Here is a 23,107-nt window from a genome sequence, read left to right as displayed (position 1 = left end):
CTGGGCTCATTTACGAAAGCCAAGCCACAAAGATCAATCTACAGAATGTATCGGCGATCCGGAGCTCATCGCGCGTCCGTGCGCGGCCAGCGCAAAATCAACCAGCAGCAGACACAGGCACAGGGCAAGAAGGCGACGCGCACCGTGATCGGCGTGTCGTCTGTCCCGCTGTCCAGCCGCTTCACGAACCTGGCGGAGGAGACGACGCCTCGTCAGGCCCAGAAGCAGCACAAGGTGGCCGTTGTGAAGGTGTCGCAGAAGAAGGGCAAGGCCCAGCCCGTACTGCGTGTGGCTGGTGGTAAAAAGAAGGGAAAGACGCCGCCTCCCACTAAGAAGCAGATCCAGCAACAACAGCAGAAGCAAAAGCTGCAGCAAGTCGCGCAGAACAACCGTAACAAGCGCCAGCAGGTCGTCAGCAAGCACAGGAAGGGGCTCGACTCACAGGAAGCCAAGGCCAAGGGCAGTCAGAACAAGAACAAGAATGCTAAAAACGGAGGCAGGGGCGCAGGTCGTGGTGGCCGGGGCGGCCGTGGTGGTCGTGGAGGCCGTGGAGGACGCGGAGAAGCCAAGCCCAAGCCGCCCACGGGAGAAGATCTCGACATGGAGATGGACGAGTATTGGCACGAGGCTGGCAAGGGCCCCGACCCCAAGGCTGCTCAGCTGGACCGTCAAATGGAGGAGTACTGGGCCGCCAAGCCGACGCAAGACAACGCCGCTCCCAAGACGGAGGCCGAACCAGCCCCCGATGCCTCCATGGAGTCTTGAGTAGGTGACGAGTTGTAGTCACTGAACGTGGACATGTAGATCAATTACGTGGAAGCGAAGAGCAAGTGAACATTTTGTGAAGGCCGCATGTGCCGCGATGAGCAGCTCACATGAACTTCGCGAGAGAGAGAGAGAGCGAAGGTGGCGACTCAATACCCAAATCGAAAGAAAAAGAAAGCTCGCGTGTTTCCTGAGGTGTTAATGTTTATCTTATCTGGATGGTGGATGGACGCAAGTACCACAGCAACCAAGCAGCCAGCCAGCCATCGAAGGAGCAGGCTCGAACGCAGTCCACGCAAAGGTTGGCAGTTTGGCTTAATCGTACAAGGCCTTATCGTACGTGACCTGGCTGAGCTGTTCTTTCCAGGTAGTCCATTCGACAGCCGTCATCATGGGGATCAAGAAATCCGCCGTGTTGCGAGCTAGCTGTCGGTACGACTATAAAATGCAGATAGGCATCCATGACACCGTGGTGAGCCAAATCTGCAAGCGACAGCTCGGAATGACTGCACAGCTAACAGTAAGTTGCGATGGTTGTACCTGAGAGTTGAAGTGGTACTTGTCGTAGCACAGTGCGCTCTCGCGACGGAACGCGTACGTGTCGAGGCGGGGTCCCAGAATAACAGGTGCCTCTTCCGTCGACGTGCTGTTAAAGAACACCCCATTCCAAAACGTGTTAGGTGAACATCCCTTCATCACCTCGCTCGAAAGTGTGGATTAAATCCACATACCTCTTGCAAAAATGCTCCAGGGTTGTGTTGAGTGTTGAGCTCGCACTGTCCATCTCGGACGCAGTTGGTTCTGGGCTCACGACAGTGGCCAGACACACTTGCTTGCCCTTCTTCCGCAGTGTATCACAAATCTCCATGAGGTTTCGCTTAATCTCGTGTTCAGCAGTACCTGAGTTTCTATCGGCAATGGTTACATATAGTTGGTTTTAAAGCAAGGGCACTCCAACAAACGTCCTGGTGCCCACCTGATCTCTGTGGATCCGAGAATGATGATCACGATGGACGCGTCGCTCATGACGCTCGAGGTGAACACGTTCTTGAAGTACTAATTCATGCAGCACAGGTTTGTCAAGCCAGGTCACATGTAAGCGGAATGAGCTTTCAGCCAGCAATGCAGCAGCTATCACGGACAACAAAGCGAACCTTCTTGGGTGATGACATGAGCCAGTCGGCTGTCGTAGATCCAGGCACTCCCGCATTGATGATGGCCCAGTTATGACGAACCTGCGGCAAAACAGAAAGTATCTTGTTCAGTCTGAGCGCTAGAGGCCTAAAGCGCGGAGGCTATAATAGCGGTGATGATGCTCGCCACGCGATGTCACTGTTACCGCTCCACTTGCCTTGTCGTCGTACGCAACAATCTTCTTTAGATACTGTGCGATGCCGCCGCCTGCACCGCCGATCGTGATGTAGTCTCCGATGCCTGCTGCAAAGTCATCTCCAATGATCACCACCTTGTGGAAGAACTGGCTGGATGGTTTAAGGCCACGGACATGCAGATTGTAGGCCAGAAAGTGGCAAATATGCCACCATACCAGCGCCAGGAATGCACGGAGTGCGACGAGCATCGTATTTTTCTAGAAGGTGCAACAAACGATTCCAAGCCAGCTTCTAAAGCAAACCGGTAGGAGCTGTTGTAACTTCGGTAGCTACCAGTATTCGAGGCCGTGAGTGATGGTCCATGTTTTCGGCCAATAGTTAGAAGCTGCTTTTGGTTTGCACAATGAGCTCAATTGCCACTGCTACTTCGGTCATCAACTGGGCATGGGTAACCGCGGGCCGCGTCGGGGTGTACGCGCCGCATACCGAAGCGATCCAACGGCCGCCCAGTGTACAAAGAAGCAGGAGCCAACGCCACAGTCGGGATCGGATGACTCACCTGGCCCGGAAGGTCGCAGCCAGCCAGAGATTCTGTCGATCCGCTGGAAGAAGCCGCGAGGAGCCGTCGTGATCCAATACGCGGACGGAAGTCGATACAAAGGAGGTGTGGATGAAGAGGAGAGGCGCCATGGAACAGGTGTCCACATTCTGCGATCCGGCCACGTATTTGAGGGCGGATGGGTGCACGGGGACTTCGAAGGGTGCGGACGTGGCAACCAGATTGACTTGGGAATGAGTTCATAACTATGTTACTACTGCCCTTGGACACTCGTTACGAACAGATTTGGTATGCAGACCTTTGCCGGTACCGGTGATTGCCATGAAGGCATGTATCGTAAGAACCACCGCCACGGAACGGGAACGTACTTGTGGGCCAATGGTGACAAATATGTTGGCAATTGGCGAGTCGGCAAGGTACTGAACACAATGGAAGTGGGTCACGTTGTGGATGCTAATTAACAGTGAATATTTCATTGATTTTCAGATGCATGGCAACGGCACGTTCTTTTGGAAGAACGGTGACAGCTATGACGGTGAGGTGAAGACTTTGAGTCATGCATCCACCCTGCCGGATAGCTGAAATGTAACCCATTACTCGTCTAGGTGAATGGAAAAGAGGGATGATGCATGGCAAAGGCAAGAAGATTTTCTCAACCGGAGAAATGATTGACGGTGGATGGAGGCACAACCAGGTTAGCGGATGGGGTATCAAGATGTTTACCACCGGGGACAAATACGAGGGCTATTTTGTCAAGGGCGAGCGCGAAGGGTTTGGCAAGTACCAGTGGGTGGGTGGAGACTCCCATGAAGGCACGTGGCATCAAGGTATGATGCACGGCAAAGGCGTGTTTACGACGGCGGGAGGTTCACTGCACGGCACGTGGACAAGCGGTGAGCTGAACGGTCAGGGTGTGCATCGCTTCCAATGTGGGAGTGTCTACACTGGCGAGTATAAAGCTGGTGAGCGACACGGTATCGGTACACTGACGTTCGCGTCAGGTGAAGTATACGAAGGCGAATGGCATACGGGCGAGATGCAAGGCTACGGATCGTGGTCCTCACCTGACGGGAGGAAATACATCGGTACGTGGGTTCATGGTTTCCCGTCCGGTCGGGGTATTTTCTGTCGGGAACACGATGAAGAAGACGAGGAAAACGGCGACGGGGACGAGCTCATCGCTGAACCGAGGCCTCCGTATGAAGTTGGAGTGTTCAAGCGAGGAAAACTTACAACTAGCGGTAAGCACTATTTCATCGGCCGACTAACTGCGCCATCCTAGTGGTCGTCTACACTGTAGAGTCTATGAGTGCGTGCAGGACCGCAGTACGTAACCTGAAGGTCGGGATGCTGCAACATCACTGATGTTACATCAGTATCACGGCTTGTTGATGTAGATACATGTACCTGTAGCTTGATTATAGAGGTATGTAGACGCGTGGTTGAGCACGCAGCAACGGATGAAGGCAACGCACTTGGGTGACAACAACGATCTTTTCGTTCGCATAAAGCCCAGCCTGCTGCATTGAATAATAGACATACCAAGGAGAAGACCGAGTTCACGCTAACAAAAATTTCTCTAACTTTCCGCACGACGACTGGCTGCCAGCAGGAGATACACACAGTCAGGCAGACACCAGCCGCGCAGAGGCCCTATCCGGTGGATCTTTCGTGGGAGGAAAAGGAGAAAAAGAGATAGCCAAACCAGTCCTCAAGAAGCCCTCTTTTGGAAGATCTCACTCATCATGTCGCTGGCGCTCAAGGGCGCGCGATCCCGGTTGGTCCCAGAGCGATCCCTTAGCCGAGGCTGGGGAAGGCGCTCATGTCCGTCACGTTCGGGACGTTGGCGGCACGGCCTCCACGGCCACCAGTGCGGCCGTTGCCACGAGCACCACGGCCACCGCGGTTGCCGCGTCCACCGCGCGACGAGTCGAAGTCACGCGAGAAACGCTCCGGCTTCTCCGTACGGAAGCCCACGTCGGTGATGACCTGTTTCTTGCGGCCAGAGGTCTTCTTGCTGTACACCTTCTCGTACTGCGAGTCCATGAAGTCGGGGGTCTTTCCCTCCTTGGTGATCTGAACGGCGCTGGAAAACTCGTTGGTCACCTGGCGTACCTCGACCTCAGCGAAGAGCTCACCCGAGCGAGCCGACTTCTGCTTGGCCATGTACTCGTCGAGGGTGAGCTGAACCTCCTCCTCTTCCTCCTCCTCGGCGGCGGCCTCCTCAGCGGCCTCCTCGTCCGAAGCGGGCTTGGCGCCCTCCTGAGCAGCAGCCTCAGCCATCTGCTCGTTCGGATCGGCCTTGTTGCCCCAGTTGCGGGCACCACCGCCCTGCTTGTTGACCTCCTTGCCACGACCAGTGCCGCTGCGGCGCTCGTACTCGCGACGAGGACCACGGGCGCCACGGCCACGCTCGCCACGCTCACGCGGGGCACGGCCACCCTCACGCGGGCCGCGCGACTCCTTCTTGTCGGCGGCGGGGGCCTTCTTGTTGCCGGACTTCTTGTTGCCAGCAGCGGGCTTGTTCAGAGTCACGGGGGCCGACGGGGGCGGCGTGGCCTTCTTGTTCACGCGAGGCGTGTCCTCGTCATCCGAGTCGAGGGCGGCGAAAAAGTTCTGGTATTTGCTGGCCTGTGTACGCAGCACCAATCAACAGTTAATTGCCTGTGCAACGCTAAAAGATACGCGAACGCGACACATTGAAGCTGTCTGAGAGACAGGGAAGGAGGGGATTCCAGTTAGCGTTGCGAACGTCCTTATGCGTAAAAAGATCGCATTGGTTTCCACTTGAACGTCGCAGCTGGTGATAGGACAGCGTCGCCCTCCTCCACCTGGTCCCCCCCCCCTGTGTCAGCTTCGAGTGTGCGTTGCACTCGCGGCTGTATCCATCTCGAGAGGCACAGCGAGAAACGTACCATGGCTACCGGGCGAGACGGGAGTAAGATGCTGCTGATCTGGGCTGCTCAAAGGCCGAATGGAAGCTGCGGTAGCCAAGCGCTCGAAAGCCACAGAAAAAGCTCGCTCAGCATTTTCGCTTGATCACTCCGCGGTTTGGGACCGCGGTCCCGATTGCTCTGTGCAGATGTATGGTCGGAGCCCGAACCGCATGTAACTGCTGAACCGTGCTTTTTTAGAAACAAATATGGAAATTCACTGCAAATACTGTAATGCACAACACATCATTTTGACCAATGGGCGGACTTCCAATATACTTACTTAAGACTTTAGTCTTAAGTACTGTTCGAGAGGAAGGTCCGCAGTGCTTCTCTTCGTTTCCTTCACGCCCCAACGAATCCAAGTGTGACTTGACTGTGGCTGCGTTGGTTATCACTGTCACATCTTGCCAGCGGTGATAGGCTATTTCAGGTATGAATCGATCATTGCGGCAAATTTGTCGGTCACTTTAAAATGGTGATTATTCGTCGACGGTCTGAGAATCTCACCACTATATTCTTCGACAAAGTGAGAGTCCCACATTCTGCACGGATCCTAGCACTTGCACTTTGCGGGTCTCAACGCCGGTTGCGTTGGTTATCGCCGTCACCGATGACCAGTGACCATTACAGGAATGGACAAGTTCTGGTGTCGGTTGTTGAGGCAAGTTTTTCGGAAATCGACTTGTAAGCGATCGCAGCACTAATGCCTTTTGCTTGCCGGCGCATGGTTATCGCCGTCGCTTCTAACATTTGCAGGCGCCATCACATGCTGGATGATCGTTGAGGAACTCCACCGAGAATCACTTCAAATATCGAAAAGAGACTTTCTCCTTTACTGAACCTGTCAAGGGAGGCTCCTTCCACGCTGGCTTTTCCTGGGGCATTTTTTTCGAGACTACAGCGAATCAAGCCCGCAGTTGGATAGCCCCACGTGAAATGCTTGGGCCTCTGTTGACGCTGTCAGTGACGGGGTGTGTGGGTGAGACGACGGCCAAAAGATCGAGCTCGACTTTTTGAAGCGAAGCAAGCAACGCTTTATCAAATAAAAAAGCCGGAGAGTCAGAGGCTCGGCAAGCACTAGCAGTGCTGCTGCTGTAAAAGGTATCGTCGAGGACGCGAGGTTTCTGTGGCCATCCGCGTTGGAACGCCCATCGCGGCGAGGACAAGCCAGAAAAGAGAGCAAACGAGCGTTATACTTGACTACACGATGTACACATTTATTTCGTCGCCACCAACAATAACGAGCGATCATGACCGTCAAGCACTCAGCCCGAAGTGGTGCGTCGTGCAACAACACGCGAAGACGCACAGACCACAGCATTTCTATCCCACGCACCAGCAGCTATGCCGACGATTTCCAAGCGAGCAAATGCAATCTGTCTTTCGCTATGCTGGCCTGTTGCAGTCTGATACGAGGCGACAACCCTTGCACAAAGCCAGGTCTTTCAGATAAAAATAAGGAGTGAAAGCCTACAAATTAGCACCGCGACACCTTATTGGTGGTACGGTCAGACGGAGCGTGTCCATGCCGGTTCGTTGCCCTAACAGTCGAACATTGTTGTTGCCCTTTGCCTCGTAGTCACTCTGCCATTCCGCGGCGTCTAAGAAGAGCGCAATATCACACGCTTGTTATCCGCAGGCTCCAGTCTAGTGACGCTCCTCGCTGTTGGTACCGATGACGCTGCGCTCGACGGTGTTCGATCCGAGCGGCAGCCGCGTTGCGAGTCTCGGGGACTCCCGACTCAACGTGCAGGTCCCAATCAACGAGGATGCCGAGACGGAGACGCAGGTGCGTCCTGAGCTCGTCAAATGTCCCGAACTGCTGCTCACAGGGCTGGAGCTGGAGAAGCGCACGACGCTGCGTATCCTGCACAAGAAGGGCCGACGCTTCGAGTCTCCTTGGGAGCCCTTCTTCGTCGGTGTCTACGCGCACACGCTCTTCTACTATGCCAATCTCGGCGATTGGCCGCGCGGCGTCGTACCGCTGGTGGACGCAGAGGTAAAGGCTGTGGATCGCATTTTCCGTCATGGAGACGCGTCCTGCGAAGGCGATGATTGCGGCCCGTGCTGGAAAGTCACGTCTAGCAGTGGTCGTGTGCTTCTCTTCCGCGCTCCATCGCATGACGCGCGTGTGGAATGGATTGACCAGCTGCGGCAAGCCACGGGAACATTCAGGAAAGTCAGTATGGACGGTAAGGCCGCGTTGGCGCTGGCACGAAGACTGTCGAGGTCATCAAGCTCGGCATCATCGACGTCCGCTTCGTCTACGGCGATTCTGCAGTCTCCGAGACATCGGAGGAGGAAACGCATGTCTGAAGACGAATCAGAACAGGGGGAGATGCTGCGAGATGCGCTGCGTATGGTGGAGAAGCAAAGAAAAGAGATCGTGGGACTTCAGGAGCGTCTGAAGATGATTGAGGTGACAGATAAAAAGAAGCGAGGTGGAGAGAGTGAACAGAGGGAGCGGAAGGAGGAAGACAGAAGAGAAGATGAGCAGGTTGAAGAAGATGATGAAGAGATTGATCTGGATACGATGCTGAATGGAGCAGCTATCGAGATGTGTAAGGTTTCTCGAGAATCGGCCATTTCTGATGTGCTTTCAGAAGATGAGGACACGCCAAGCTCGGAGTGTGATGACAACGACGACGATGAGAAAGAGAGTGCTTCAATACAAAGTACGAAGCGAGAAGAACGAAGGGAGAACATTCAAAGTCTGAGCCTAGTGGATGAGTCGATGGAGACGATCTCAAATCACGAGGATGATCTGGATACTCAAGAGGGCGTGGATATTGAGACGGAGAACTTTAGTCCTTGCAAGGCGCCGTCATCTTCGAAGCAAGAGCCTGTCGCAGGATGGCCGAAACAGCAACCATCGTCGACCTCTCCGAAGAAGGAATCAACATTAGGGTCAAAATCTTCCAACCGAGACAATATGCCGGTGGCAGAACATACTAACGAGCATTCTGTGCGTTCGGAGTCTCCTTCATCTTCATCAAGCACAACATCGACGAAGTGCTGTGATGGAGCTGAGAATGACACGATTCAACAGCAAGCAGCAGAATTGGCGGAGATGGCTCGAAACTTGCACAAGGATGACACCGATTCAGCATCGACTCGTGAAAGCAGTGAGGATGGCTCTGTTTCCTCCAGTTTCAAGGGATCACACAGCGGTACTGGCGTCTTTGATTCGAGTGCGAACACTGGAAATGACTTTTTACAGCAACAAGCGATGGAACTCGCCGAGATTGCTCGCAATCTGCAGTCTTCATTCCGAGTAGAACCCAAGACGTCAAAGGTAAGCTGCTTACCACAGATATTCGTCCGCATTCTGATTCGACGATGCTAACTGCTCTGAGTTGGTGCCAGATTCATTTGAAAACCTCCTCCAGTTCGTCATCGCTCCTCGAATCGCAGTCTTCCTTTTCCGGTATGGTCAGGTAGAAGCTACAAAGGGTGAAGTTGTTTGGCTCTAACGTGAGTGTTGCTTATGCAGACGTCACGGACTTTGGTCTGAATCAGATCAACTCGAACGAAAGCAATGAGAGTATTTTCTCCATCACACAGGATGATCTTTTCTACGATGAAGATGAGGAAGGAGAAATTGAGCGTCTATCCGAGTTTGAGGCGGTAAGTGACGTGACTTTACGGAACGATTCAGTCATCAGCTGAGTGCTTACTTAGAATCTTTGTGTATCTACAGTCGGACAGTCAGTTTCTGGAGGCGAGTGGCTTCCTGGATTCGATCCACCAAGTCATGAAGGATTTCATTGTGTCCGCTCAGCCGGATCAATCCCGCCAGCCCGACCAGTTAGTTATCAGCGATGAAATTATTGCCGAGATTCGCCAAGGAATTGACGCTGAACCATCAAAGGAAGTGGATGATCTTGATGAAGCTCATGGGCAGCGTGCTTTACGAACAGACTCACCTGCTGCGGATTCGTCCAACGATACAAGCCCGAGGATACGCAGTCTCTTCTCCCACGCTAGAACAGCACGCGACTTTTTTAATGGAGATATTGAGATGCCGACACTACGGGCACCAAAGGATCTCCCGTCACTGGTGGTGGAAGATACGATGTCAGTTGTGGCATCAATCCTACAAAGTGCAGGCCGAGAAGATAAAATGGTGCTACTTGCTCCCTTCCTTCGGGTGTTTGGGAGTCGCAACCGTCTGAGTCACCTTATTCGCTGGGCAATCGAGATTGAAGTCGCTTCGGTCATTAACGTCGCAACGCTCTTCCGCTCAGATGATTATGCGAGCCGATTAGTTTCCACATACAGCAAGGCAATCGGGTCAAAATTCATCCGCGTGGCTCTCTCGGATCCTATCCGTCAGATATTTAAGTTGAAGATTGCTGACATGGAGCTCAACCCGCACAAGGAGGAGTCACTGCAGGATGAGAATCAAGTAGACACCAACGCTGCTAACCTGATGCGGACGTGTCAAAACATTATCGACTCGATCATGAAAAATACGCACTGTGTAAGTACTTCATGCGATCAGAGTATGGTGTGGTGGCTGAGGCTAACTTAGATTATTTATCGATGCATACAGATACCATCGTCTTATTTCCACATTTGCTCGCACTTAAACTCGAAAGTCATCAGCCGTTTTGATGGCACAAAAGAAGGAGTTGAGGCAGAGGACGCATCGACGTTGACTCGGGTACGTGCCATCGCCAGATGATGTCTTTGTTCGTTGGCTTTAACTTTTGCTTGCTTTTCCGTGGATAGTCTGTTATTGGAGGTTTCCTGTTCCTTCGTTTTGTATGTCCGGCCATCACTACTCCACATTTGTACGGCCTTACGAAGCAACTTCCACCACCCGAGACCCGACGAGTACTTGTATTGGTCACGAAGCTCTTGTTCAAGACTGCAACTGGTGTGAAGTTTGGAGATCGAGAACCTCAATTCAAGTAAGTGGATCGTTTGGTATGATATTTCTGCACTTACTAATCTGTGTTTATTAATACTTGTAGGGTTCTTAATCCTTTCATTGAGAAGAATTCGCCAGCAATTCAGCAGCTTTTTGCTAATCTAGCCATGTCACCAAGCCAAGATATTGACGAGTGCTTCGCTGCGGACAGCCGCAAGATCTACTCTAATGTGTCCTCGTCACAGTTGGTCGAGGATCTAGAAACCATTCGCTCTATCTCGGAAAAGAACTTGGAAGAGATCGGGAAGAAATTGGAGGAATGTGACTGCTCATCTGAGGTGGCCGAGAATTTCAAGTCGGCTGTGTTGTACACCACTGACTCCTTCCAGAAGAGCTCACTGACGAAGAAGCTGAGTGCCAACATGAAATTTCTCGGCTTTGGCAAGAAGCCCAGATCCAGGAAACAGTCTGACCAGTGATCAAGGCATGGCTGACAGCGTGACGGTATTGCGATTTTGCCGGCGCTACTGAGCTTTGTGACCATATGTAGCTCTTCACAGCGTCAGGATTCTGTATGTATTACTTCAGCGAAGTACGATGTATGTGTCGTGTAGCGTATTCATCACCAAAGGTGGCAAACAATCAATACAAATGCTTAACTACAACCGGAATTGAATTGTGTGTTGCCAAACGTTTGAACAGAAGGTAGTTCATTATCAAAATGCAAATTGGCCGCAATGGGCTCCTCGCTCTACCAACGTATTCATCTAACAAAGTTTGCGTATCTACTCCTATACTCCAGCTTGAGGTCCGTGAGCAGCAGAACCGTTAGTGGTGCGAGTGCTGGGTGCAGCTGTGCCATCCTGGTTGGGGAGATTGTAGGGGCTAGCATTCAGTGGAATAGCGGAGAAATCGCTCGTGGAGAAGGCTCGACGCGTGCGCGATAGGGACGAGTTCATGCCAGCCTCGGCGAGTCTCTGCTCTTCCTGTTGTTGTTTGCGTTGGGCGACCTTGCGCTCCTCCTCCGACATGATGGCCTGAAGGCGAATGGACGAGTCTTGCAGCGCGCTCAGCTCCGATTCTGACATATTCCTCAGTACTGCGTTGAGCGTGTTATCACTCATAGCGTGCATGAGATCATCCTTCTTTCCAGCAGCGCGAATGTCAGTCTCGCTGCCGCTAGCAGTCAGAGCGTTGATAAACCGCTGCTGCTCGATGATGATCGAGCGCATCTGCTGCACCGACAGATCATCGTCGCGTTCGTCATTGCTCGAGTTCGCTCGTAGAATGTCCTCGATCACCACACCACGACTTAGAGCATTATTGTACAGAAGCCACGTCTGGATTTTGCCGGGAACGTAAAGTGCCGAGAGCAGCAGGATGAGACTAAGCGACACCAGACCCAGTACGGCATCGTGCACAAAGTAAAGGGTACCAACAAGGCGCGAATTGCTGCCAAGAAGCACAAGCGCCCAGCAACCGACAGCCGCAGCGAGATATCCCATGCTCAGCAGCATCTGCCACATACCGTCCACGTAGATGAAGGCGAAAATAAGACCAGCACCCAGGACGATCACCAAAATGAGCTTCAGAAAGCGGACAACTCCACTCTCACCTGAACGCGACGAGGAAAAGAAGACAGCCTCTGCACTTAGATACACCGCGGCCATAGATAAGCAGATAACCAGCGGGAGCCATGTGGTTTCCGTCAAGATCGAGTGATATTCGTCGCTCGTTGAAGAGATAGAAACAGCGATCAACGCGAACAACGCGCCCTTAGTCGTGATGCATGCCTTAGACCACGGGCGAAGAGTCGAGAAGTACGCATTCTCCTCCTTGAACCAAGCCTCCCACGATTGATCTGGGTTACCACCATCACCACGCATCCACTTGAACCACAACCGGAAATCCTCCATCACGTCAGACCACTCGAACGCCAGCGGGTTGAACCAGAACGGCGACCAATACCAAGACACGAACACAAGCCACAGTGACCATGTCATCGAGAAGTACTGATAGCCGACAGTGAACTTGTAGTAAAGCGTAAGACCAATCGCGATCTCCACTGCAGCATATAAGTGACTGCTTGCGTAGAAGCGGTAGAGCTCGTCGAATGACGAGTGCTTCGTCACGAAACCACGGCCCGTCGCACGGTACTTGGCACCACCAGCAAGAATCGTCTGTCCAAAGTAGAACCATTTCGTGCCAATGTGGAACAGGAAGTACAGCGGACCACCGGTCACGAAGAGGACGATGATCTCGTTCAGCGCGGCCTTAAAGCCACGCTCAACCGAAATCGTCGCCAGCAGCGGCGCAGTAGTGAAGAACGCGACAGATCCGAGCATCAACTGCAACTTGCTCAACAACACTGGCTCCCTACCGCCAACACCCTCCACCGAAAGCAACGATCGAAGCAGGTTGCAATACAGCAGGATGTACACTGTCCAGATGATGATCGACATCGACAGGTAGAAGCCCACGTGATTGTAGTAGAATGATAGCAGCTTGAAGAAGTCGAGACGTTGGCTAATGCGATACACATCACGCGACAGTGACTGCTCCGCAGCACCCTGCGCCAACTTAGCCTCAAACTTGTAGATCTGCTGCATACCAACATCACGTCCCTTGCCGCACTTCGTGTACTCCGGGAAGGTCACAGATCCGCCCCGCATGCAATTGTTGTAGCCAGCGAAGATATCTTCACTGAGATTGATGCCCTTGCTGGCCTTGCTGATACCACCACGTGTAATGAAGAAGAGCTTGTTGAACACATCGGGGTGACCGTAGTGCAGACGGCTACGCAGTGGACGCGCCAACGTTCGCTGACTCAGTGTCACAAACGATGTCTCCTGCAACGCCATATAATTTGCCAGCGAACTCACACTACCCGTGAAAATGTGCTCCGGAATACCCACAATCGTATACGGCCGGTCCGCTGTACCCTTGTCAAACTCTTCCAGTAGGTTTCGCATTTTCAAATTCTCCTCAAGATATCCGTCTTGGTTCATATCGATGGTCTGAAGGGTCTCACCGCGCGTAAACACGATAGCTGCGTTCTGGTTCTCAGGCTTGCCCTCACCTAAGATGGGATTGCCAGGCAGACGCACACGGTAGATCTCATGAACCGAGCCAAGTTCCTCACCGCCCTTGATCAGCACCGAGAAGTACGACTGCTCCTTCTGGTAGTTCACACGGACCTCGTCGATGTAAGCTACGCGAAGGTTAGGGAACCGGTGCAGCAAAAACTCGATATCGCTCGCCTTCGGGTCGTTGTTCTTTTTCTGACGTCCATAAATCTGACAGGCGACAACGTACGTGAACTTGGTGTTGATCAGCTCCTCAAGCTTCTGCTGCGGAACTTGTTCGATCTCAGCAAGCAGACGAATCGCAGCTTCACCGTACATCATTCCTTGCACCGTACGCGACAGTGTTTGGCCACGCAGAGACGCCCACATGCGCAGCTCGATTGCAGTCTCCGGGTTCTTCCAAATGTTCTTCTTTGGCTTCACTCGCTCCAAGAAATTCTCCCAGTCTCGCTTGTACAGCGTCTGCAAGAACAACAGCGTGTGCACGTCCAGACCATCTTGCTTGCTTTCCAGATCTTTTCTGGAGTACAAAACATCTTCGGCATAGAACGGAGTCATGACGCTCCACGACTTCATTTCCTCAAGCAGCGGCGCCAGTGGCATGTCCATGAAGAGCGAGTTCACAAAGAACAGCAAGCGGCGGCGTGCATCGTACGACTGTGGCTCCGCATCAATCTTCTGCAAGGTCAAAAGTCCGTGTAGGTGGGATAGCACCACGTCGGTGTGGCTTTCAAACGCTGTAAGCGTGATCTGCTCTCCAGTGTAGTTGTCGTCCCACATGAAACCACGCTCCTGTGTCAGGATCCACGTCAACCGGTCCGAAATGCCCTTGCTTTCAGCGAACACGGGGTCTTGTTCGTGGACATGTGCCAGAATCTCCTTTCCGAGGTTCAAGAACGTACGCACACGCTCACGAATCTGCATGATGTGAGAGCTCGAGATGGAGTGCGTGGCCTTGCCATTGTTGGTGGCCGGCTTGTGCGTCTGCTGCTGCATACGTGCAATACGAGCGACTCCAGAACCACGACTACGGCGAGGAGGTTCGAGACCAAGCGACGACAATCCCGTCGTACTTGCAGACTTCGTCATTCCCGACGATGGTCGGTAGGAGCTAGACTGTTGCGGGAATTCATACGATGCGTAATCGGAAGGATCCTTGCGCACAGGGATAACCTTGGCGTTGTTCTTCCAGCCACGGACGTTGGTCTTCAAAAGGGAGATCAATCCCGCCAAAGCGCGGCCACACGGAGCCACCTTTTGCAAGTTAAGCGCACGGAATACACCACGTGCCGCCCAGGAGTTGAGCACACTTGTAATGTACTTCACATCATTCGCGTGGCAGGGACCAAGCACATTGACCAGCACCCAGTTCGCAAGCTCCCAGATCTCTTCGAGAGACTCCTCCACCATTGGGTTATCACTGAGGATTTCCAGCAGCTTGTCTTGCAGAACACGCTCTGAGACATTGCCGTCATTAGATGAATAAATGTCAAGAATATTCGACGTGAAGTTCTCAAAGCAACCAGCAAGCTGGAACTGCGGCAGGTAAATCTCACGCTGGTAGCCGTCCAGCCGGTGAAATTGAAGCAGAGATTTCTCTTTGTTCGAGATCAAATCGTCCGCGCGCATACTATCGATGATTGTGTCCCAAGCCACCGAAAATGAGAACCACTTGCGACGACGTGCAGCTTGGCGCTCCATAGGCGTCTGCTTACGACGTGAGAAAGACAGCAACGGAGTCTCGTCATCATGAGCCGAAGTACGACGCTGGGACAGGATTCGGGCCGTCGGATCCGCACCACCCGCAACACGATCGAGCACTTCACGTCCCAAGGCTGTCGAGCCGTACGACATACCATTGCTGTCCGAAAGTTGGAGTCCCGTCTTGGAGCTTCGTGCGATCACCTTAGCGTTAAAAGCATCCACAGCACGGCTAAACGCAGAGCGAACACGAGTGAAATTGCGAATCTCGCCAATGTGTGATGAAAAGCCGACAAAAGTACCCGTGAACGCCATCCAGATCGAATTCCAAATCGTAATATCAACGCAGAACACCAAGAAGAACGGCATCCAGTTCAGGAAGATAAGGAACACCGTCGTAATCATGCTCACCTTGTTCTCCACGTGGTCAGCATACAGCAAAAAGCTCGGGACCACAAGCGGGTAGATTTCAAACTTGTAGCTGAAGTATAACTTCCAAGCCAGCTGCGACATCCAGAAGCACTGATAGCCCACACTCATCGATTCCGGGTCCAGCACGTTGTCACCAACATACAGGCGGTTCATCGGACTCATAATGTCACGGATAAATGCGACAGGAGCAAACGTCGTGCGTCGGGTCCAGTTGGTAAGACCAGGCATTACCTGCATGACGCAGTTAATCAGACCTGGCACGTGGAAAAGCACTGCGGTCACGTAGTACGTCTGCCACCACGCACCACCGTAAGCCCACGCATACCAGTACAGTATTGAAGTCACCACCGCAAGCCCCAGGTGCAGGAACACACGCAAAATGTTACGCGCCGTCGAGAACAACTTCTGGTGCTCGTCGTATACAGCGAAGATATCGAGTCCATCGCGGAGAATGTCCAGCAAGAAAGGAGTGATCAGGGTGCTCGAAATAATCTTGCAGGAGTCCAGGAAATTCATCTCTTGCTCATTCGCGAACGCAAGCGCTGCCAGGAAGTGGAACGCGATCACGTGGAAGTTGAAGATGCGGTTGAAAGCGCGAAGAGGCAGCAGCCACGTCCGCTTCTCTACGAAAGTCTTCGCCGACTCGGTGAACCCCTCAGCAATACTTTTACGCTTGTTGTAAAACGTCGAGCTATTCGAGCCACCGTTGAGCCCACCTCGCCCACCAAGACCAGCCAGACCAGCTAGCCCCTGACCCTGACGTTGTTGCTGCTTCTGTTTGTAGATCATAGCCGGGTTGGGAGACGTCATATCAATGACCTCTTCGTGCTTGTAGTCGTACTTCAAGCACGACTTCGTCCAAAAGAACTCGTTGAAGTCATCGTAGTTGTGGCGATCTTCATGGTCGTGCTTCGAGGTCATTTCAGCCTTCAGCAACCCGTAGACAGGTGTTACCACCGTGTCCAAAAAGTATCCAGCTTCGCGCTCTGAGTGACGAACGGACGGGAATTCCTCTTTCATCTTGTGGAACAGGAAGCACAGGAATTCAGGTGAATGACGCAGGTTGCTGGCCTCACCCCAGATGAAGAAAAACAGACACAGGTCCACCGACATCTCGTCCAAACCCGTGAGACCACCCTGAGGCGCCCGCTCCTCACTCCAGTTTAGTGGTTGGATCCTAAGCTTCGAGCACCAGTTGTTGTAGTTGGAAAACACCAAATCGTGCAGCTTGCGGTATGGATTGCCACTCTTACGCGTGTTGTTGGTGAGAAGCACCACAATATGCTCCGTCTGGTTGCGGAAGTTGTCAAGTTGGAAGCCAAACGAGCGCTGTACGTTCACAGCAATGCGAAAAATGGTGCTAAACTGCTGCATGTTCTGCGGCAGCTTCGACGGTGAAAAGAAGTTGATTGTGCTCTTCTCCATTCCCTCATCATCATCAGGTCTCCAAGCCCGTGCGTCAGAACTTGCAGATACTGCTGGGAATTTGGCCTTACGCGTGTTCTTGCGCAGCGACATACCACGCATACGGAGGTATCCATACGTAGTGCTGACTGCACTCAGCACGACTAGCAGAACATACATCGTCAGGCAATGTTCCGTGCAGAAGCCCACGTGGTCGTCGTTATCACCATTGAAGATGAAACCAGCGAGATTCCACGCATTCTCGGCAATGTCACCTTCACTCACCCACAGCGAGATCGACAGCAAAAACGCCAAACTACCAAGCCACGAGGTCGAGATAATCACGACGTGCTTAGTGTCAATCTGCGGAGCTGATCCCAGAGCGATACCCACACTAACCAGCACCGCTGTAATCACTCTCGTAGACAGCAGAGGCACGAATTGGCTAATCATCACACCGCCGTACAGTCCAAGCATCGCTCCAAGAGAAACCGGGTACACCAAACAGCAGAGGCCGCCAAGGACCACTCCGCACAGGCATGCAAGCGCGGTTTGGATCCAAGCAATGTCCTCTGGAGCACTAGAACTAAGAGCTCCGTAAAACGAAGCAGTCAGCCACAGCGAGCTTGCGTAAGCCGACATTATCTTTGGATGAGATGTTCCCCGGAACGCCATGAAGAGACCCAGCAACGCATTAATCACTGCAAAAACTTGCAGGAGACCAATATCCACGCGTAGCGAAACGTACCACGGGAGGCCGTACTCCACTGGGTGGGCATAAATCCAATCAGTCGTCGGATACGCTTCCGGACTGCATCCCACTGACGTGTACCGGTTCGCGTTGCCTTGGTAGACACGCACGTAGTCGATCGTGAAGTTTGAGGGCCACAACGAGTCGCAAATTTGACCGTCGCACGGCGGGGAGAACTTCTCCGAGACGGCTGTACTCAGAATGAGGTAACTGGGCTCCACAGGGATCTGACGAGGAGGGACATCGCCTACCCACTTGTTCAGCGAGGAACCAGGGATTTCGAACAGAAAGTTGTTGTCCAGCCACCAACGAATGTAACCTTCGGGACCGGGCGACCAGTCCAGGCGATATAAGTGGTACGCCTTAAACGCGTTGGATTCAAGCTGCGTCAGAGCCGAAATGGAGTCGAGACCCATCTCACCGTAGTAGTCGCTGTTAATACGCGTGAATTCGCCAAACTTGAGGCCCTGGTACCATTGTCCAGGACCAGGAAGCGTCTCTGAAGCCGGACGCATATCGTCGTACAGACTGGGACGAATCTGCAATGACGTGGAAATATACGCCGGCTGATCACGAGCACGAATCTGCGCTTCAATCACATCAATTTCCGTGGCACCACGGCCCTGGAAGGGATTCAAGCCGTACATCTCCGGATATGACTCCTTGTCGTGTTTGTTGGTCAGATTGCCACAGGCGTTGATCTTCTGTTTGACTTTCTCGACCTTCTCCACGTAAGGGGCGCAGACATCGAAGCTCCAAGGCCACGTACCATCTTGTGAGCCAAGGAACGGCGCACGGCCAATGTTACCCATGATCCAGATTGCAGGCCACGTGCCGGGGATGCCCCACTTGCCAGGTAGGATGGCCCTGACCTCGACGAATCCGCCGGTGTAGCAGAACTTGTTCCACGTCTGCACGCTACCGCTGACATACTTGGTGCCACGGTAGCGTTGCTTAGGCTTGGAGGTGGTGATGATGAGGTTGCCCTTGTCGATCTGCACTGCTTGAGGCAGGAAGTAGTGCTGCCCCATGTTGGTGGTGTCGCGGATGTTGACTGCTGTCCATTTTGAGTCGAAGCCAGCCTCGAACGTGCGTTTGGAACTGTTGAACTCGTCCGAGAAGATGAGCTTGTACTCAATGTTGTAACTCGAGTTACCGCCGAAGTTGAAGGCGCCCTTGGGCACCGATATGTTGTAGAATTTGGGATCAGTGTCCGGATCAATCCATTGCCGCTGGAAGTCCGTGAGGTTCTGGCGGGCGCGATGCAGCGCGTTCGTGATGGGCATCAGCGCCTTGCACGTCGCCGATAGCAACAGCGCCGCTAGCAGCAGCCACGTCAGTTGCGACTGAGCGCGCGCCATGGTGGGCGAGCTTGTTCTAGAGAGACGAGAGGCAGCGCCGGCCTGCAGCAAAATGCGGAATGAAGCTCACACAGATCTTCCGCATCGTGTCTGGTTTTCACATAGAGGCTGCGCAAAACGGGCCGGGTCAATTGCTCACCTACAAAATGCAAGTTATTTTCGGCCCGCCCGCGATGGACAATTTCGAAGGTGATACTCGCCACCCAAACTTTTGAGTCGAAGTGGACTGGCAGCCCCAGCTGGACGGGAACCAAGCACCAACTGCGGTCCCTCCTTGCGAGGATGGATACCGCCACGCTTTCTCTTCTTTTGTCCCTCGCGAGTCGCAGTCCGCGCGCACGTGCAAACACTTTTGAATTCTCATGCCGGCAGTCACTGAGTCAGCTCCAGCGTCAGAGCGAATGTCACACTCGTTGCTGGCTGCCGTCTCCGCGGCTCCAACGGACTCCACCCCGAGATGGAGTGGTGAGACTTTGAACAAGTTTGTTATTGATAATCGGAAAATGAAAAACCCTGATTTACTGCTGCAGCCGCGATTGGTGCCCTCGACTCATGAGTATCGAGTCGCCCAGCGATAGAAACAGCGTGCGGTTCTCAACAATATTGTTGTATGGGCCAAACGGGTTGCCAACACGTGCCACCGGCAGGTCCCAAACGCAGCGCAGCACGACTCGGTAGTCAAGCAAAGATCGGGCTGCATGTTGCAGTTGGAACCAAATCACGAGATAAGTAGCCACTGGTCGCCAAAGACGCTGCGCCAGCCATCTTGCTCATGTTTCCAAGCAGCGCTGGGCAACGCGGAAGCTCCACAGCGGAACACGGCCAGTCATACTCCTGCCCCAACACAGCGTGAAGATTCGTCACGCCCTTGGTTGCACTCTCCTCAATGCGCCGTAGCACGAGTACTGTACACTCGTCTTGCAACGTTGCGTCAAGGCTGCGGACCAAGCGACTGATGCCTCTGATATTATCAGGCTTGCGCTTGCGCATCAACTGTTTGACAAGCTTAGTGTGGCGCACAAAAAATCGAAGCGCCTTGATTGTAAGACGCGGCGAAGATCGGTAGGCGATACATGTAATAGCTGGACGTTGGGACAGACGAGTGGAGACCGAGTCATCGCGAATGCCAGGCCAGAAGGGGCCCACGCCTAGGTTGGCGTGACGCCAAGCCTACCCGACTGCAATGATCTTAAGGACCACATATACCAGTATTGAGTGACTTCAGCGACGAACCACCGAAATGGTGTTTTGTACACCATCTGATGTTTTTATGTAACGTGGTCCACATCATTTGTTCGGTGTTGCGCTCCGCCACACAGTTCAGGCATCACTTCATACCTGTACGACATCATGTGGCTCCGCCGGTCTTGCCTACCTGCCTTGGCGCGCGCGCGCTCGAGTCAGCGCTCATTCCTCCAGCGCAACATGCCCGCTGTGGCACGCGCCTTTTCCACGGATTATTCGGCTATCACGGCCAAGAATATCCGCAATGTCGCCATTGTCGCACACGTCGATCACGGCAAAACAACGTTGGTTGACCAGCTTCTTAAGCATGGCGGTACTCAACTCGCAGAAGAAAGGGTTATGGACTCCATCGACTTGGAGCGGGAGCGTGGAATCACTATCATGTCCAAGTGCACCCGCGTCGAGTACAATGGTCACGTGCTCAACATCGTTGACACACCCGGTCACGCTGACTTTGGCGGTGAGGTGGAGCGTATTTTGAGTATGGTGGACGGCGTGGTGTTGGTCGTGGATGCTACAGAAGGACCTATGTCGCAGACCAAGTTCGTGCTAACTAAGGCACTTCACCGTGGACTCAAGCCGCTCGTGGTTGTCAACAAGGTGGACCGTGACACTAGCCGCCTGGACGGTTCGGTGGAGAACGAGCTCTTCGACATGTTTGTAGCGCTAGATGCTGACGATGACCAGCTAGAGTTCCCCGTGCTGTACGCCTCTGCCAAGCAGGGCTGGGCTGTGCACGACCTTGACAACTCGGACGAGTCGCGTGACAGTATGCTGCCGCTTCTGGATGAGATTACCCGCTACGTTCCTGCACCTGACGCCAATGCTGACAAGCCATTCGCCATGGCTGTTACTATGATTGGCCACGACCCGTACGTGGGCCGTCTGGCCACTGGCCGCGTCCACGCCGGAACTGTTAAGGTAAGCATTCTTGTCTTTTATTATATTCTTTGCCCATGTAAGACTGACTATTCCGCTTTGTGTACGCTTTATCATATTGGCATGTAGATTGGCGACTCGATTCAGGTGATGAACCGCGAGAGCAAGAAGCTCGAGACCGGCCGAGTTACAAAGATGTTTGTCACGCGTGGTGTTGCCAAGTCGGAGATCACGTCGGCCACGGCTGGTACGTTTTTATTCGCCATGATAATACTTGAAAAGAGCTCAATATCTTATGCCTTTGGCTAATTGTTTCAGGCGATATCATCACCATCGCTGGTGTCAACGCTTACGTGTCCGACACAATCGCTGATGTCTCTGTGACGGAGCCCATTCCGTCGCCGCAGCTGGATCCTCCCACGATTTCCATGACGTTTGGTGTGAACGATGCGCCGACCGCAGGCAAGGAAGGCAAGTTCCTCACGTCTTCTCACATTAAGCAGCGTCTTGAGCGCGAGTGCGAGGTACATTTCTATTCTACAGTAATGGTTATCTCCATTTGCAAGAAGCGTTAACCCTTACTGTTATTGGTATCTCCAGAACAACGTGGCCATCTCCATTTCTCCCAGCGCATCGTCGGAAGCTTTCGACGTTCACGGTCGTGGTGAACTTCAGCTCGCTATTCTGATTGAAGAGATGCGCCGCGAGGGCTTCGAGATGTCCGTCTCCGCTCCTCAAGTGCTTTTCCAGACGGACCCGGAGACCAAGCAGAAGCTGGAACCTATTGAAGAAGTGACGATCGATGTTGACTCCGACTTCTCCGGCACCGTTATCGACAAGCTGTCTACTCGTGGCGGTGAAATCATCGAGTTCAAGGAGATGCACGACAAAGTGCGACTTCAGTTCAAGATCCCCAGTCGTTGCCTCATGGGCTACCGCAGTGAGGTATGCATTGCTTTGTATTTGTTTCTTTAGTGCAGATACTCATTTGTGGGCTTGCAGATCAAGACCGACACGCGCGGAAGTGGTATTCTGAACTCGATCTTCCACGGCTACTCCCCATTCCAAGGCTCGGCAACCCCTCCGTCCAAGGGCAAGCTTATCTCCTCATCTGGAGGCGTGTGCACGGTTAGAACACGCCAACTTACAGATGATTTATTGCCAGTTTTGACTTTTTCTGACAATCGTATTTGTTGAACGCAGGCCTACGCTCTTAACTCGCTGGAAGACCGCGGAGAGATGTTCGTCAAGCCTGGCGATGAAGTGTACGAGGGAATGATCGTGGGTGAGCACAGCCGCCCCACGGACATTGAGATCAACCCCACCAAGGAAAAGAAGCTCACGAACATGCGTGCGGCCGGTACGGACGAGAACATCAAGCTGTCCCCCATCCGCCAGATGTCACTAGAAGACGTAGTCACCTACATCGGTGAGGACGAGATGATCGACGTGTCTCCTAGCAAAATCCGCATGCGAAAGCGTGAGTTGACTGCCAACGGCCGCAAGCGAATGCAGGGCAAGAAGAAGTAAGCCGGGTCAGCAGCAGAGCTTGACGGTCTTTTCCGACAGCGTCCGTGGCGGGCTCCGCTGAAAATCTGAGCAATTCGTATTCATATAGAGGCAACAGTAGAAGACATAGAGCAACTAGTGTAGATGCTTGCAATGAGGACGTATCTCTTTCTTTCGTTTAGCTATTCAAGCTCTCCAAGTTGAAGTTCTTAAGTCATATAAGCGCAACATTGTCATTCGCAACATTACTCATACGTTGTCGTAATCGCCGA

General features: G+C 53.1%; 8 protein-coding genes across 15 annotated transcripts; 4 read left to right on the top strand and 4 right to left on the bottom strand.

Moving 5' to 3' along the window:
- Positions 1-45: 45 nt before the first annotated feature.
- On the top strand, positions 46-765 carry PPTG_16037 (hypothetical protein; the record flags this gene model as incomplete). The annotated part of the gene is made up of 1 exon (XM_008913308.1): positions 46-765. The coding sequence occupies one exon, from the start codon at positions 46-48 to the stop codon at positions 763-765; it is 720 nt and encodes a 239-aa protein (XP_008911556.1).
- A 161-nt stretch (positions 766-926) lies between these two features.
- Positions 927-2,463, bottom strand: PPTG_16036 (hypothetical protein). 5 transcript variants are annotated; one of them, XM_008913305.1, is made up of 7 exons: positions 2,270-2,463; positions 2,117-2,202; positions 1,920-2,000; positions 1,742-1,821; positions 1,497-1,673; positions 1,306-1,411; positions 927-1,203 (listed from the first exon to the last, which is right to left on the bottom strand). In XM_008913305.1, the coding sequence occupies exons 1-7, from the start codon at positions 2,307-2,309 to the stop codon at positions 1,081-1,083; spliced, it is 693 nt and encodes a 230-aa protein (XP_008911553.1). In that variant the 5' UTR covers positions 2,310-2,463; the 3' UTR covers positions 927-1,080. The 5 variants fall into 5 exon arrangements, with proteins under 5 accessions (XP_008911553.1, XP_008911551.1, XP_008911555.1 ...); XM_008913303.1 differs by having other exon boundaries at positions 2,117-2,463; XM_008913307.1 differs by having other exon boundaries at positions 1,306-1,673; positions 2,117-2,463.
- Positions 2,464-2,540: 77 nt separating this feature from the next.
- PPTG_16035 (hypothetical protein) lies at positions 2,541-3,937 on the top strand (the record flags this gene model as incomplete). Its single annotated transcript, XM_008913302.1, has 4 exons — positions 2,541-2,857; positions 2,939-3,071; positions 3,142-3,190; positions 3,261-3,937. 4 exons carry the CDS (start codon positions 2,541-2,543, stop codon positions 3,935-3,937), a joined length of 1,176 nt encoding a protein of 391 aa, XP_008911550.1.
- PPTG_16034 (hypothetical protein) lies at positions 3,866-5,846 on the bottom strand. The gene is made up of 2 exons (XM_008913301.1): positions 5,571-5,846; positions 3,866-5,286 (listed from the first exon to the last, which is right to left on the bottom strand). Exons 1-2 carry the CDS (start codon positions 5,571-5,573, stop codon positions 4,453-4,455), a joined length of 837 nt encoding a protein of 278 aa, XP_008911549.1. The 5' UTR covers positions 5,574-5,846; the 3' UTR covers positions 3,866-4,452.
- A 1,216-nt stretch (positions 5,847-7,062) lies between these two features.
- On the top strand, positions 7,063-11,138 carry PPTG_16033 (hypothetical protein). Of its 4 annotated transcripts, XM_008913297.1 has the most exons (7): positions 7,063-8,886; positions 8,958-9,018; positions 9,085-9,218; positions 9,292-10,074; positions 10,147-10,257; positions 10,326-10,507; positions 10,571-11,138. In XM_008913297.1, the coding sequence occupies exons 1-7, from the start codon at positions 7,267-7,269 to the stop codon at positions 10,944-10,946; spliced, it is 3,267 nt and encodes a 1,088-aa protein (XP_008911545.1). In that variant the 5' UTR covers positions 7,063-7,266; the 3' UTR covers positions 10,947-11,138. The 4 variants fall into 4 exon arrangements, with proteins under 4 accessions (XP_008911545.1, XP_008911546.1, XP_008911548.1 ...); XM_008913298.1 differs by having other exon boundaries at positions 10,326-11,138; XM_008913300.1 differs by having other exon boundaries at positions 10,147-10,507.
- Positions 11,133-19,283, bottom strand: PPTG_16032 (hypothetical protein). The gene has a single exon (XM_008913296.1). It carries the CDS (start codon positions 19,200-19,202, stop codon positions 11,259-11,261), a length of 7,944 nt encoding a protein of 2,647 aa, XP_008911544.1. The 5' UTR covers positions 19,203-19,283; the 3' UTR covers positions 11,133-11,258.
- On the top strand, positions 19,176-23,077 carry PPTG_16031 (GTP-binding protein TypA/BipA). The gene is made up of 6 exons (XM_008913294.1): positions 19,176-21,368; positions 21,456-21,573; positions 21,645-21,850; positions 21,927-22,271; positions 22,329-22,454; positions 22,530-23,077. Exons 1-6 carry the CDS (start codon positions 20,553-20,555, stop codon positions 22,854-22,856), a joined length of 1,938 nt encoding a protein of 645 aa, XP_008911542.1. The 5' UTR covers positions 19,176-20,552; the 3' UTR covers positions 22,857-23,077.
- On the bottom strand, positions 19,721-20,192 carry PPTG_23827 (hypothetical protein; the record flags this gene model as incomplete). The annotated part of the gene is made up of 2 exons (XM_008913295.1): positions 19,721-19,896; positions 19,925-20,192. 2 exons carry the CDS (start codon positions 20,190-20,192, stop codon positions 19,721-19,723), a joined length of 444 nt encoding a protein of 147 aa, XP_008911543.1.
- Positions 23,078-23,107: the final 30 nt, after the last annotated feature.

This window comes from Phytophthora parasitica (assembly GCF_000247585.1).
Source record: "Phytophthora parasitica INRA-310 unplaced genomic scaffold supercont2.53, whole genome shotgun sequence".
In the NCBI taxonomy this organism is placed as follows: domain Eukaryota; phylum Oomycota; class Peronosporomycetes; order Peronosporales; family Peronosporaceae; genus Phytophthora; species Phytophthora nicotianae.
Note: the sequence above shows the minus strand (reverse complement) of the source record. Positions and strands in the feature narration are given on the sequence as shown.